Source organism: Mastigoproctus giganteus, chromosome 13 (genome assembly GCF_048544385.1).
Source record: "Mastigoproctus giganteus isolate SK-2022 chromosome 13, ASM4854438v1, whole genome shotgun sequence".
Classification (NCBI taxonomy): Eukaryota; Metazoa; Arthropoda; class Arachnida; order Uropygi; family Thelyphonidae; genus Mastigoproctus; species Mastigoproctus giganteus.
In genome coordinates, this window is record NC_143587.1 from 132,455,115 (window position 1) to 132,471,805 (window position 16,691).

Here is a 16,691-nt window from a genome sequence, read left to right on the forward strand (position 1 = left end):
ACAGAAGAACCACTCTTTCCAGTTTATTTCTATAAGATTCATCGCTTACAAAGTGTCTTTTCTACTCGTTAGTAAACGTCTATCATCTTGATATGCAGCTCAGCCCTTATTCAGTTAAGTAAACGTCTTCATTCCCATTCACTTAAAACTGTACTCTGGTAACTGCGCTGATGCATCTATTTATAGATTGCATTTTAGTAAGGATTAACGAACGTGCCATGAGCGACCAATTTATAATTTCAGTAAAATATTAAATGGAATGGAAAATTTGTTGTGAAATTTCTTTATTGAGATATTATTGTATAAACTCTCGTAAAGTCGGTACCTGTGGTTAGAACCTTCATTTGTGAATGATTTTGTCTTTTACTGCCAAATCATCATTAAAATGAGAAGCTTTATCGGTGAATCGAATGGAGGTACCGATTGCAGCATTTTGCAAAGAGGCGAATGTTAGTTTGGCCTTTAAGTTAAATGCATTACAACCCTCCTTTGTTGAGTACTCCTGGTCGATTTATTCACTATTGATTTCCTGAATTTCCAAGGACTATTTTACAATGTCATTGAACTCCGCTATAACTTGAGTTTCTGTTTCTTTAGGGTGTACTGTTATCTAGTGGGAGGGAGTATCTTCTTTTCTTCTGTGTCCTATTTAAATCATCAGGAGAGAATACCAAGCATTTGTTTCTCTTTCTTACAGAATGAATAGGCAGTCATTTCTCGGAGTCCACTGAATACGAACAACTTCGACCAGTGGCTTAATCTATACTGGGTTAGCCACCGATAAACAGGAAAAGTAATTAGATAAACTGAAGGAAAATTAGAAATCAGAATAAACTACTTCTCTACATTAAAACCACAACTTTTTCTACATTAAAACTTACTCGCTTTTTACTGAATAGAAAACTTTTCGCTGTACGTCAGAACCTGTTTTTTATAGTACATATCCAATGTTTCTGAGCATTTTAGTCCGATATCATACGCATGAGTGTAATTAATTAATGAAAATGGCGTTTTTACCAGCAGTAGGACCAGTGTACCGTGCATTTGGCACCAGGCCAAGAATAAAAAACCCCCCATGTATAACAAAGAAAGGGAAAAAACTCCAAAATTAAAATAATCTCTTTCTGTAGTCGCATGACTACAGCTAGACTGGAACTTCTGACTCGACTTAAAACCATTGAACCTTGAAGTGCATTATTCTGGGGTGCATTCCACTTTTCCCCTGCAAGTCTAATGAAACTAATTGACGATTATTACATCAAGTTTAGAAAAGGAATTATCCAATTAGGATTTTTTTGATTGTTGAGGACTGAGTTGTTTAGAATTTTTCTGGAGGCAACTAAGGCAGGAGGCCTTGTTATATTGTGTTTTAAGCTTCTTGCATTTTAAGATTGGAAATTGGGTGAATCCGATCCTAGAATGAAAGCAGTTTCATCCAATTAAATCTGTTTTATTGGATGAAAATCCAGCGTCTGGAAGAAAAACTAAACAATTCTCCACGGGGACCAACCGATTCCGCCACAGTGTTAAAAAGTTCAGAAAAGTTCCTTTTGTCTCGATGTAAGTGTTCGCAGCTTCGGCTGGCGATAGGAATCGAATCAAGACCTTTTCTTCTCGGGAGAGCAGCAACGGGCTTTTCATTATTCGCTATTTGTGAGCACATTTATGATTTTAATATTGCAAATTACGTCCAGTAAAACTATTAAAGCCAGTTCAAGGAATTTTAAGTTATGAGAGCTTTAATTTCTTTTTTTTTTATTTTAAAACATTAAAAATAACAGAAATAAATTCATTTCGGAGGTTCCTTTTCTTACAGACAGAATGAGCTAGGATAAAACATCGTTGTGGAATTCATGCTGTGCACGATATTTAAAATACAGGCTTATCTTATTCATAAGAGGTTCCTGAAGCTCTTTCAGTTCTTAACCACTGGCCATTTTCATTCCATTGGGCAATATACTTTACAGAGGCATAACTATTTGGATAAGATTTTTGAACGACCAAATCGTGGCCAACCTCCCTTTATACTATTCCCACTAATACAGGAGGTAGTAAAGTTCTGGTAAAATTTCTACTACTTTGGACTTTGAACTCAGTTGCGAGGAACTCTGTTCAGAAATGGAGTGAATTGGCGAGAGTAGATTGGTGTGTAGATTCTTAACGATGACCTCTCTTGGCCATGGTTTGAATCTATATCTCGTGTTGTTGGCTGAAGTTTGACTGTCCTGTACCATTTGAATAGTGCTTTAATAATTCGTTTTGCATGTTTGATTTTCTTCTACATGAAAATTTTCAAGGTGAAAATAAATTTCTCGCCAGGTAAGGTATAGTGTGTTTAGGGTCTAACGGCACCAGGAGTTTCCCCCATCTCCGCGTAGTATACATTGTGGTGTGATACAGAACACTGTAGAGGCCAGAGGTTTGAAAGTGTATGGCTATTGTGGTGTGTAATGTTTTGTACCGTTGTTCATCTGGTCTTTCAGCCGTTGGGTCTCAAATGAGACCCACCGTTGCCCACACTATACCTCGTGGAGGCAGATCAGGTACACCAGTATTTTAGAGATTTACTATTTACTCTGGCAGGTCCTGCTACCTAATTTCCTGAGATTTCAGTGGCTAGGACCTTAAAAAAAAAAAAAGGGGGGGGGGGGGGAGAGAAACGCTAGAAATTGGGTCAGGCCGAAAGAGGTATAAGTTATGCGGGTAGAGTTCATTTTTCCTTTTCCTTTTTTTTTTTTTTTTTTAGTGTGGGGCTTGTGTAGTTTTGACAGGGGTCAAACACTAGCCGGAAGATAGCTAGAGAGGGAAGGGGGAGACTGAAGACTGGGGGATGAAAGACAGAAATATGGGGTGAATAGTGAAGATAACCCCAAAAGTCGGTGGGGCAGGCCCATGCCTCACCAGATGAAGATAGGGGATGGCAGGGGGGAGGGGACAGAGTAACCATCCCCTGCCAAGGGAAGGGAAAGAAAGTGAACCGAGTGAGGGTACCCGGTTCAGATCGCCTAATGATGTTTCGGCAGCAAACTGCATAATGTCTTTGTCAGGTCTTCGTATGCCATTCCTGGGACATGTTGTCCCGTCCGTGTGAGTGGTCAAGTTCAGGTAATGACTCCAGTTTAAGCCAGTGGTCAGGTCCAGGTTAAGTTAATAATTAGTTGTTCTTCAGATTGTAGCTGTTAGATTTTTGTTCGGTTGACACATCTAAGGATCTTTATTGTGGATGACGAGTGGTTAGTTTGTACGAAAATTCCTGCTAAGGTTGTGGGTATGTTCTTCTTCTAGTAAAAAGATCCTGCGCAAACTGCGTTAAGCTTTATAATTGTCCTCGCTCTCCAGGAGATATTGTTCTTGGTTTATTGGCGAGAAACGTCTTCTAGTTATTAAGAGGCAGCGGAGGTCTTCGTATAGTTGGCAGTGGTGCATGAGGTTCTCCAACGTCTCTGGCTGTCCACAATAGCTGTCTGCGTGGGTAGCACAGTGGTATCGTCACCGTCCTCCCCACACCAGATGGAAAAGGCCCGGGTTCAAATCCTGTCGATGACGCCAGGAACTTTAGTGGGCTTTTTTTCACTCCGTGGCTGAGTTAGTCGGTCTCAGGCGTAGATAGCAAGGTTTTTTCCCTCAGAAACTGAGGTTTTTTCGTCCAGCAAAACAGGCAAATCGACCAGAGAACACACGCAATTTACAGACACGAATACGGGTTAATGTAATCATTTACGGGTAACCCTAATATAGTAATTTTTTTTTTTTTTTTGTCTACAATGGCAGAGAGGGGTGTCATTCAAACCGAAACTGGAGGGTTTGCTCTTATTGCGCCGTGTCCCGTGAGTAGGTAAGATGTCAGCAGTCCCGCTGAAAACCAGTTTGGGCTTTTGGGAAACACTAGTTGATTATCCGGTATGAATCTTCGAGTGACTTCTCCTTTTGTCGAAGTCGTCCAGCGGGTTTGCCAGGCCTGCTATAGGTGGGTGAGAAGGCGTTTTTTCTCCAGTTTACGATCGTTCTCCGGATCAGTTGTGTAGTCTAGGCAGGTGATTGCTCTGCCTTTGGATATTTGATAAAGCAACCCACAGCGGATGATCTCCAGGTCCAGGGGGAGAGCGCCCAAGAGGACCTGGAGGGCGTGGGTACTTACAGTACAGCAGGCTCTCGAGATTGTCAGTAGCACTGAACGTTGAATGGTCTCTAGCTTCCTTTTGTTTACTGCTGTTACCGCCTTGTGGAACCAGACTCCTGATGCGTATGTTATTGCTGGTAAGAAGACTGCCTTATAGAAGAGGGCTGGGTCCTCTTCTTAAGTTCCCAGTCGCGACGAGTGACTCTAGCTATTAGTGCGGAGTATTTTTTTGATTTTGCTTCGGAGGTAAGTAATATGGGGTGTGAATGACAGATTTTTATCCAGAAGAATACCAAGATATTTAAGTTCGATGGAAAGCTTAATTGTTCTTTCCTGAATCTTTATCTGGGGAGGCCTACATTGTAGTGGAACAAATCAATCGTACATGTGCGCTGAACTGGTGCCACGGCAGTCCTTGTGGCATCACTACAAATGCTTGATGCGTTGCGCCATTTCCCTTTTTCTTTAACCTCAGGGAATAATTTATTTTGCAGCATTCGCATTTCTCATCTCCTATAACAATATTATATCACATTTAATAAAAGATTACGTAGCAAATAGCCCTCGCGAGTAGCCCAGTAGTATAATCGCCATCCCCCTCGCACCTGATAGCAAAATTCCTATATATCATTGACAAAACCCCATGACCTACCCTGGCAGCCTGTCTGCATTGCGCAGAAGACTTCATGTCTGACTGCACAATTACTCCCAGGTCTTTTTCATTTTCTACCACTTTAAGTGTAGTACCACACAGGTGGTACGTTTCTCTGGGGTTACTTCTACCCATATGCAGTACTTTGCATTTGTCAAGGTTAAACTTCAGTTGCCACTTCTTAGCCCATCTGCCCAATTTTCTAGATCCTGTTACAGTAGCACACTGCCATCACTGTCATTAACAAACCTGCCAACCTTTGTATCATCTGCAACTTCGACCCTAAGCCTGATATACCTTCATCAATATCATTGATAAATATACAAAACAACAGTGGACCGAACACCGAACCCTGTGGGACTCCACTAATAACATTAGTCCACGAAGAGCAGCACCCATTGATTACCACCCTCTGTCTTCTCCCACTTAACCATCCTTTTATCCATTGTAGAAACTTACCCTTAATACCATTCTGCTCCAATTTGTACAATAGTCAAAAGCTTTCTTGAAATCCAAATATATGATATCAAAATTATTTTTTGCATCCAGTTCCCTTGTAACCACAACATAATATCCTATCAAATTTCTCAGACAAGACTTTCCCTTAACAAACCCATGTTGTGTCTGAATTATTGCTGCAGTCTTGTCTAGATGATCCTGCAATGCATCTTAACCAGTGACTCCATTATTTTACCCGGAACAGAAGTTAAACTAACTGGTCTGTTAGTTTAACTCGTGTCACTCTTCGATCCCCCTTTGTGAACTGGGGATACATTTGCACAGCTCCAGTCCGTGGGGACCTCCCCTGGGTCCAAGAATGCTCTCATAATTATGGCTAAGGGTTGTTTAGTTGCTTTGCCGCCTCCTTTAATATAACTGGATAGATTCCATCCACCCCAGGTGCCTTTCTTATGTTTAACTTCAACAATTTCTCCTCCGCTTTGCTCTCAGTTATTACAAAATCATTAAGCACCCTGCTACAATTTGATAACCTTCTGCCGCTTTCAAACCTTAATACAAATTGTCCCTCTGTATAAGGCAGTGGCAGGCCACGCCTTGAGTACTGCGTACAGGTCTAGAGGCCTTATTTTAGGAAGGATGTAGATTTTCTTGAGCGTGTACAGAGAAGGGCAACAAGATTGGTGAGGGGAATGAAGGGATCCTCTTACCAAGAGAGGCTTAAGTTCTGCAAATTGCAGTGGCTGGAGACTAGGCACCTACGCGGTGATCTGAGTGAGGTGTATAAGGCTTTTAATGGGTTGAACACGCTGAATTCTGATGGGATCCTTCCACTTGTTCAGATTACGAACCTAAGGGGACATAAATTCAAATTAAGAAAGGACAGATGTAGAATAGATGTGCGGAAATTTGCCTTTAGCCAGCGGGTGGTTAATAGCTGGAACAAACTTCCACCTGTCATTGTGGAAGTTGATAGGTTGAATAAATTTGAGGAGGAACTGGACAGACATTTGGAGGGAATGGTGTGATTTTTTTTTTTTTTTTTTTTTTTTTTTTTGGCTGATGCTGCCTGAGCTCATACACTTGCTTTCTTGCATCACGTGCCACTGCTACTGCTGTAAAAGGCCTGAGTCGAATAAGTCAAAGACGAGAGGAACTTTTACCGGCTTTTTTCAACTCTATTGTTAGACAATCTGTCCTCACACGCGCCCGACTATCCAATTCTTCCCAGAGGTTCCCTATAGGTTTGAGGTCAGGGCTCTGGACTGACCAGTCCAACTTTTCGACCCTCATGTCCTCACACAAGTCTGTCTCAACGCGAACAGTATGGCATGGAGCTTTGTCTTGCCGATACAGGCATGGGACTTCCTCGACTTTCTCCGACAAAGTAGGTAACGAGGCTGCATGGTCTACAAGTCTGGGTGTGGTGAATTCCTGGAGAAAGTAAACCGCCGGATGGTATGGTCCGGGTAATGAAATTTAACGGAGACAGTGTTATGTTCTGGGAGCTGTTTTCATGGTTTGGCCTAGGACCATTGGTTGCTTTGGACAAAACCATGCCTTACAACAAGATAGACAGTGTCTGGCATTAGTGGTGGGAGGGTGATTAGTGGCTTGTGGTCAGCTGCACGGCCGTGGTAACTCATATCATGCAGCGTCCTGCGCACTGTGCTGGTGTTAATATGTTACCAATCTGTCTAACTAGGGGTGTGTGTGTTCTTCGACTTGCATTCCGAGCGAATGATTGATGAATCTTTGAAAGGATCTCCTGTTACGTTCCATCAGATTCGAAGGTTTTCCCGGTCATTTCTTGACGGTTTCAGCTCCAGTCCACTTCCATTTGCAGATAATATCACTAATCGTCGACCGAGGGATTTTTAATACTGTTGAAAGGTCATACACACCGATTGCTTATGTGGCACCTTATTACCATTGAGCGCTGTAAGTCTTAACTCCGTCGATCTCGGAATGTTGCATTCACAGTCATTCTACTGTCTCCTCGAAGGCCTACGAGCTATTTATATTGTTATAGGATTTTAGGAACATCAGCAACTAAGGCCATATTGTTCTGTGTATATTGTTTGTAAATTGCGTGTGTTCTGAGGTCGATTTTCTGTTTGCTGAACGAAAAACCTGAGTTTCCGGGAGAAAAAACCATGCTGTCGTTGCCTGAGACCGACTAACTCAGCCACTTTGTGAAAAGGCCCATAAAAATTGCCTACGACCTAGACAGAACTCGAACTCTGGTCTTTTCCAATCGGTGCGGGGAGAACGGCGATTCTACCAACTGTGCTACCACGAGGGCAAGAAGGGATGTCTGGATATTAATGGGTGGGTAGTTTACTTAGTAATTTTAATATAGCAAATTTTATTTCTCATTTTTTTTTTTACTATACACTAATTAAAATGCATTCAATAAAAAATATAAAATCATTTCAAATGAGGAAGATCTGTTTTGTATGTATTCATTACAAAACGAATACGTTTTGTAACGACTAAAGAGAATGAAAATAATGTAATTAAATTCCTGAGTTTAATGAATAGATATAAAGTAGTATATTCAGAGCATTACTCCACAAACATATCTGGCCTATTGTTAACTGAAAGAGGATGTGTAATATCGACAGGATTGAACTTTTTACGCCCATTCATGATATATAGATGTTCTGAAGTAGGATCAGAATTTTCATATTTTATCCATTATATCATTATGAGGCTTATATGAAGCTACAACTGCCTGTGGTATACAAATAAATTTGAACTGTTTCTGGAACTTTTCCTGTTAGCTCGGAAAATATTATGGCAAATAATACTGTATTGAGGATGGCCCCTTGAGGAATATCCTCTAGTGGGATACATGATTTGGTTAAAGCGTTTTGGTAACGATTGTTATCTGTCCTGTTATATAGGAAGCTTTGACTTAACTGGCCCCGCAAAAAAAAGCATGCAAGTCTCGAAGAATACCATATCGCCAAGCGGCATCGAAGGATTTTTTTTGTCTTATCGGAATGAGCCGACGAAGGTAACGTCTCTTTAAAGATTCTGAATTTTGTAGGTTTTCTTTTCTAGGACTTTGCCTAGCTTGTAAATGAAATATGTTTAATTATGTGGAAGAGGGTTCTTTTCCTTGATTCTGGAAGGTAATCGAGGGGTAGTGGTGATGGTGCGCGTATGTAAGCGCCAAAGCAACCAAGGTATCAACTAAATGTGAGGACAACAACTGAGCGACGCCAAGAAAAGGTCTAACTATACAAGGTTAACTTATATTCCATGCATTTTTATTTGGCTGTTTTTACACGATGTATTAGACCCCATATGATGGAGCAGGACTGACAATTAGATATTTTAGTTTGGGATTCGATAAGTTTCATCAACGTGAATAGCTGGTTATTGGGGAGGCAATACATTAATGACAAAATTTATTTCTTAATGTTCCGCATATGGTGTAGGCAATGGCCGCAAAAGATATTGGCCAAATCTTCTGCTAGAGCGAATTCGATATTTCTGCTTGGAGAGATAAGCCTTATCCGCTCCAATTTAATATAAAAATGGGGCAATCGAGTATTTTCCATTAAGTGATTGAATTTTTTTTCCATATGCATTTTAGGTCTCTGTCATTGTTGACAGTGGAAGAAAAATTGATCAAAGATATAACATTATGCATTACGTGCAGAAATGAGACTGCTTTCATATGATATACGTTTATTTTGGTACAGTTGTGAAGTATACAATACCCCACATTTAGTATAATAACTTACTAAACTAGTTGTTATAGGCTACGTTTCCTGAACCAGATGTGGGGCTGCATCATTGGTGATGTTAAGTACCGTTTAGCTGCACCTGAATAAAATTACGATTTTAGCGTGATCATGAAATTTTATTGGGAAACCAAAGGAACAGAACCAATGCGTTCTTGAAATCTGTAAAAAATTGCTATCGGATAAGAATAAATTATCACACGTCCATGGGATTCCATTACAATATCAATCAATATGTGACCATAGTTATATCGTTAATTTTACTAATATAAACCAGGCTCTGGATATGGGAAAAGCATAGCAAAGGAATCTCGTGAGGTACAGAAATGATGAAGGAAACAATACCGACAAAGCAACGGAAACAAAACGATACAGAGGGACTTTATTCAAAAATGGCAACGTAGCACTGGCTGCCATGATACAGATGCATCACTTCCAAAGATGGAACAAAGGGAAGAGGTGGTCCTCAGTAGGAGATATGGCCACCCCTAATGTCGATGCAGGCTTTGTACCGCCTGTCTATACTTAGAACAATGTTGCTGATAAATTCTTGTGGTAACATCGTCCATTCCTCTGTCAGCGCCATCTTCAACTGGTGAACATTTTCTGGTGGGTGTGGACGTGCCTCTAGGCGTCTACCCAGAGCCTCCCATACGTGTTCGATGGGATTTAGATCGCGGGAACGGGCAAGCCAATCCATACGAACAGTGTCCTCACTTTCCAAAAGCATATCAACAGCTGCAGTGCGATAGGGTGTGGCGTTATCCATAAACACGAACTGGGGGCCAACGGCACCTAAGAACAGACGCACATGGGGAAGGAGTACCTCAGTACAGTAGCATGCACCCGTTACAGTACCGCCCTCCTGTATCTAGAGTTGTTTTGCGCCATTAAAACCGAAATCAAATCAAGTATCTAGAGTTGCGTACGTTCATCCAAGTTAATGCCTCGACAGACGAGAACACCTCGACCGCCATATCGATTCCTTTCGAGGATAAAATTCATCGAAGAAACATTCAAACTCTGGTATGTTTCAAAAATAGTATAAACAGAGACGTTCTAAACGATAATTTCCAGTGCAGTTCTTCCCTTCTATCATATTTTTGATATTAAACAATTTTATTTATGTGACATGTGCACAATTCTGTGATCTCTTTTGAGAGAGTTGCAACTGTAAAAACAATTTTTAACAGTTCGAAATGTGCATAAAAATACAAAGGAAGTAAATATGAACTCGCTTACTAAAAATAAGTCATATTAGATAAATGAAAGCAGCTATTTTGTTTTAGCGAAAGTGTGGAGGAAATAATACATAGAAAGATGACGTCTTTAAGTCGAATGTATCAATGCCACCTGTTAATCTCGGTGGAGGGATCATGGTTTTTCTCCCAGCAAACCAACTATAGGATGTACACAATTAACCTACTAAATACACTGCCTCTTGCAAAATCGATCAGTAACTCGTACTTTGCTCATAATAATAATTTAAATGTTCCAGATCAATTATTCCTCTAAACTGAACATTTCTAAGAATTTGTATTTAATTGTTTTCCACTGATTCTACTCGTGTGTTCCTGCTTCCTATTTTTATGCTATGAGCCAACTGATAAACGAATGTCAAACTCTGGCTAGAGAAAACAAAATTAATTTTCCAGAAATGCAATTTATTGCCTTGATTTATGGATTAACGTTTCAAATCGTCAGTGTTTTCATTAAAAGTTTAAAAGACTCGCTTCTGTCAAGATTAGATCTTCCACAGCGAAGCATTTATGAATTCGTGCATTCACTGATGAGCATAACAGGCATCAAACAACAGCAAAATGTAAAAAAGTCGTTTGTATACTAATGAGTTAAAGAGCCGATCTACTAATGACTTAAAAACAAAAATCGTATTATATGATTTAAAAATTCAAACGAAAATTACGTTATTCACTTTTCGAGCGTAATTTATCGCCCAATTAAGCAAGTAATTCCTTTGAGCAGGCTGTTAAATGAATGAAATGAGGTTATTTTCTTTTTAACATAAAAATATAGTTGAAACCATTACAAGAGAAATTTTTCTTAGCATTCAGATACGAAAAGTATAAGTAGATATAATCTAAGAAATTCTGAGTTCAGAACAGAAAATTAACAAGGACTTATGATGGTTAAAAGAAATTGCACATCCCCATCTCTTTTTCTTTATTCTTTTTTTTACATTTTGCCGTTTCAACTCACTGGAGCATGCACCGTGGACGTCCCTAAGACGTCATCAGTTAATTCAAATGGATATAAACTCTGTTGAAGTTGTTTTAACTTTTTATTGGTTCACTGCCCGCCCACGGCATTTATATCATGTCTTTAACATAAGGGAGGAATGAAACGTGTATTTATGCATATAAAATCGAAAGATATATCTCTTTGACTTAAATGTACTTTTTGCTTCTTCTGATAATGGTTATTTGCAGAAATGGCAAACCATTAGTCTGGTTTTACAGACAAGAAAGAAAAACCCAGATTGAAATTACGAGTTTTAATTGCTCATGAATAATGCATTGCTGTAGTAGATGCATCATTAGGATCGAAACCACAATATTTCTTAGCGAGGTTTTTAGGACAAAGTTTGTGCCAGTTCCGACTGGTACCATATTGTTGAATATTCATGGCAAGTTCATCCTATTATTAGACTTGCAAAATTTGAAAGTGGTTCGTTCGAACTTCGCAATTTAATTTTATTTTTAATGTTGTTGGGAGGACAAGAAATTTACTTGGTATACCATAACTTAAATTCTGCTTTAAAAAAAAAATGTCTTGATCTCATCATAAATTACACTGTTAACGAAAATCGGTCTTTTGAATTCTTGGGTGAAAGATGACCCAATATTTCATCCATTGAGTTTTTTTAACCACTTTGGATGTCCTATTCAATCTACTATTTATTGTTCTTGAACGAGTGTGAAATCATTAGCATTTTTGTTAAAGTTGCAACAGAAAACAACATTTGGTGTTGTTAGGAACGATGGGACATCATAAAACCATTCACTCATATCTCTCTCTCTCTTTTTAAATTAGAACTTTCCTTAATGTATATATTGTACATTATTTCGCAGTTTTCTTCCCATTAATACGGATATTATTCCTCTTGAAATGCGAATGTATCCTGTTGCAAAAAGTTCATCCAGGATATTAGTAAAAATATTTCCAGCTCATATTTAGAAGGATGTTTAGACTTGGTATTGTGAGTATGAAAACAATGCCCGTCAGCTTAACTGGTAACGCTAGGACAAGCGCTTTGATGTTAGTCAGGTTCTTAAAATAGACTCCACAGACGATGCGTGCTGCTCACCCAGATGGAACAGTGAAGACAGACACCCGGTTCAGAAAATCCCTAGTCAGCTGTAAAAGTCCCTTCTCTTAGACAGCTAGAAAAATTCATGGCTTGTTTTTGCTGTATCGAGCGACAAGGTCAGGCCCTCATTTTAAAAAGAGAAGTGGATGCCGGTGAGGAAGAATGTATTTTAAAGCCCTTTACATAACTTAAGTTTCCTCCCAAGGATGACTACATACATTACCACAAGCCCAATGTTTGCTTAAGAATCACGCCATCCGAAAATCCAGTCCACCGCTGGAGGACAGTGAATGGCTAAGTTATTCTCAAGAATGAATTCTTAGCATCATATGTTCAATATAAATTATTGAGCAACGTGGACTTTGTTTCAGGTATTAAATTTAATACCTGAAACAATCTATGTAAATTTTTCGCCTTTTTCTTTCCACAATTATTAAGTAAGCTAAGTTAAAAATTAAATTAAACTACTTAAAATAAATGAAAATATGAAGTGTCTTCTGTTTCTTTATCAATGCAAGATTAACGCTGTGGTAAATGTCTTGGTAAATTCCACCGATTAATCAGAAAAGTGGTGTAGACACCATTGGTATCTAAGTCACGAATTCTGTCTTGAAAGAATATGTGCTTCTAATGGAATTCCCCAATAAGTACAGTGTGTGCGATGCGTGCGTGCGCATATTAAACTAACAGGATGGAATTAACTGTTGTTGGGGAGGAATCTGATTAAAAGCGAAAATTAGGTGAAAAGCTAGATAGAATTTCTTTCGCTTACTGCAGTGGTACTTGTGTTAATGTTCTGTCCTAGATTTAGCAGCGTGTAAAGACCGAACCTATTAAGACAGTTGAGAGATAACGTTTTATGGGGAGAAGATGAACTACCGGAAAATCGCAAATCGATGGCAGTGCTTTGAAGTGGAAAGATGGCTGGAAATGACAGGATGTGCCACAGTCAACGGTGGGAAGGAGGGGGGAGGGGCGAGATGAATCAGTGGACGCAATTCGGTAGAGGATTGAGTTTCTCAGTGAGCACAAACAGCACATGACAAAATTAATGGCCCATTTTTCCTTGGCGAGATTAATAGAAAAAACAATTCCTGAAGAAATGAGATTCGCAAGAAACTGAAATTGGCACAGGATTAAGTCTCTCAAAATATCTGTTTTACCACCCAAAAATAAACTGGTCAAGCTATTGCAAGGTTATATATATATTTTTTAAAGATTAACGTTATTCGTATAGAGCAAGTGCAGAGTCCCTGTAGACTTTCTGGTGTAGTCGGGATTATTTGAGTGGGGTGCATTGTGTTCCAATCCGATGACCCTTGAGGTACGCAGTGCGTTACATTTCTGGCGTGGTAGCAAATAGTAATACTTCATCATTTATAACAAAAAATTAGTAAAAGAAACAACGAATTTTTATGCGTGAATTGAGAATATTTGTGTCTATTCATCCACCACATTGTTCGTCCATTCCTCCAACTACTACTAGCCAATAAACTTAATATCCAGTCCGTCATAAATGTTATACTGATGGCCTGTGTGATATGTATGAAGAAAAGCATAATTGCCAGATTTATATTGGTCCGACTTTAATTAGGAAATCGACAAATCTTTTTTAAATGGTCCCAAATATTAAAATCATCCACTGGGAGTCGAGTGGATGATTTTCATCTACTCGAACTAAAACAGTAGAAGTTTTAGTATCTTTACAAAGCCTCTGAGTTTATGTTAATTAATTCTCGCCCTTTTTACTGTACTAATACAAAAGATTTCTTTTTATTGACTTAATGCAATTCACCCTCGGTCTACAGAAGATCTTCCATTACGGTGGATGAGCTCCAGAGAGGAGAAGCTACTGTTTGATCATAGAAGATACTCCGTTTGTTAGAGGGTTATCGATGCTGCTGTTATTTTTCGCATTCTGGTTTTAACTGAGCCGATGAGAATCCACCATGAGTAATAGAAATGCATTTTCACTTCTCTCAACTCCTTTCTTAACCCGCTTTACATAATGCGTCCTGAAATCGATTTTGCAATTTCGTTTTTGGTCGGTCTCATTATATCCAAATTCCTGGCTCAGCTTTTCCTGTATGTATGCAAATTTCTTATTCACCAACAGAAAAAATTTTTTAGTAAACTAGTTATTTCTTAATGCAGTATCTCGGTCTTTCGAAGGGCAAATTTTGCTTCACAAAGAAATAAATGTGCAAGAAGTCTTCATAATAACAAAGCTAGCATTTAAAATGGTAATTTTGCAACAATTTCTTTTTTGTTTTAACAATAATTTAAATGAACAAATTCGAGGGTATCAACGTATAAATAAAAGAATATTATTTTTCATTTAACTGGGAAAGATCTGATTCAATAAAATATATTTATACAGAGTAACACCCCTTGTTAAAACGAAAGATTTGCAGTGTGCACCACAGGACATATTGCTTTCGTTGTGTGATGAGTAGGAACCTCGGCAAGATGATTTGTTTCTTAGCTTTTAGAATTATAAGGAAACTGAGCATTTGCTTTACAAGCAAAGGCAATGTTTTTCAGAGAAACTTCTTCAGGTATTTACAAATTAGTTTCCCAAAATGAGATGGACCATGTCTTGTGTCTAAAAGAACAAAATCAAAAAGCAGACGGAGGTTTTTAATAATATCATAAACGTACTGAGACCAGTTTCATCCGAGTTGCATGCCTCCATCGCTGGTTTCTGCTTTTGAGGGATGGAAAGCCTGGTGATGAGAGCAATCGTAGTCATTGTAATAATCGTCATTGTAATGTATATGGCATACGGTAATCTAGACTAATGATTAAACTTTCATTTATTAAATTAAATCTCTTAATAGATAAATTTAATGTGATTAGTGGTTTATTTTAAATGTTAATGCGCTAATCAACGTAATTAAAAAGATACACGCACATACACCATTAGCTTCAGGTTTTTCTCCCTTTTCAGTGATGTCATTTTTCTAAAATGTTTTTCGAATGGGTATTCTATCCTGATTGCACTAAACCATCCGTTCTCTATTACAGGTAATACAAGTTGATCTACAAGTGTCCAGTTACGTGACTTCGCTCTTGAATCGAGTTTAAACTACACAAGTGCCGAACAGAGATGTTCTCCACCACCGGAGTCTATTACCAAATGTTCCACACCAGTGTCTCTCTGAGGGATCAGATATGAACGCGCAGTTCCAAAGGGCAGTGTCTGCGGGGTTCAATCGATCGACGTGAACTTCCTTTGCTCCTCCACTCCATATCCATTCCATCTACCTGAAACAGTCGTGACGGCGGCCGCTTTTGACCTGAAGTGTGGATAGTTTTCGGAATTTCGCACAAAAGTGGCGGGAAACGAGGCGGAAGTTGACGGTGGAGATGACGAACGGAAGCGAGGCGATTCCCGGCGGCGTGAGGGGGCCATGGAAAGATTCCGGAGGAAGGTCAAAGGACGTGACCCAATGCCAGCTGTGGTGCTGGAGCAGCGGCTGCTCATCTCGGTCACCATTGGTTCAATTTTTGCCGTAATCTTGTGGATCATTGCCGTTTCTACAGACTACTGGTGTCACGTCTCCTCGCCAGGTGGCGCTATTTATATGAACAGGACAAACAGTTATTTTATACGGAGTTATTCGGGATTGTGGAGATTTTGCAAGACAATAGGAAGAAATGGGTCGCTTGAAGAAGGCAGTGTTGTCAGTAAGTATGTAGGAATAAGGCACAGTTTTGTCAGTTATAAAATTTATGGCTTTTATAGGCTTGTGAAAAGAAAAAACATTTTTGTTTCTTAAGCATGTTTCGATTTTAAAAGTAAATTTAAATCTTCAATTTATTTTGACATCTAGATTTCTATCCCACTAGAATGAACAATTTAGCGACACTAAGATTCCAATAATTCTACTAAGTCTGAGCGGGTACAGCTTTTTGATGAGCAATAGCACGTATTAGGGATGTTCTTATTCCACTCACACTTGGTGTAACACGAAGATTCGGTTTACATTTCAACTGGGGTTATACTTCGATCGTTTATATCCCTCGTAAACATTTTAATTTTATTAACCACTTTCAAAATAAATAAATAGGTTGATCTTAAATTAAGTTCCATGGTTTAAGGACGTGTATTTCTTAAAGCGCTTGTTAGAAAAGTTTTAAACTTTGGAACATAATAGACATGCGTCTAAGAAGTCTGATTTGCAAAATTTCATAGTTGAAGTTTGTGCCAACAAGTGATATACATTTTTGGCACAGAAAGGATCATCCTGAAATAGTTTTCTCATTAGAATAATGTACTTTAAAGCAGTGCCGCCGTATGTACATTTGCAAAAATTAGATTGATAAAATTACATTCTTATTTTTTTGCTTTTATTACTTATTTTAGTTATA

At 38.9% G+C, this 16,691-nt stretch overlaps 1 protein-coding gene across 1 annotated transcript in view; it reads left to right on the forward strand.

Annotated features, from left to right (window-relative positions):
* The window catches only part of LOC150076446 (voltage-dependent calcium channel gamma-2 subunit-like), a 112,615-nt gene that overhangs the window by 53,522 nt on the left and 42,402 nt on the right, over positions 1-16,691 (forward strand). The window contains exon 2 of the mRNA XM_090387800.1: positions 15,345-16,007. Within this exon, the coding sequence (XP_090243926.1) occupies positions 15,731-16,007 (277 nt within the window). The 5' untranslated portion in view covers positions 15,345-15,730. The remainder of the gene's footprint in view (positions 1-15,344; positions 16,008-16,691) is intronic.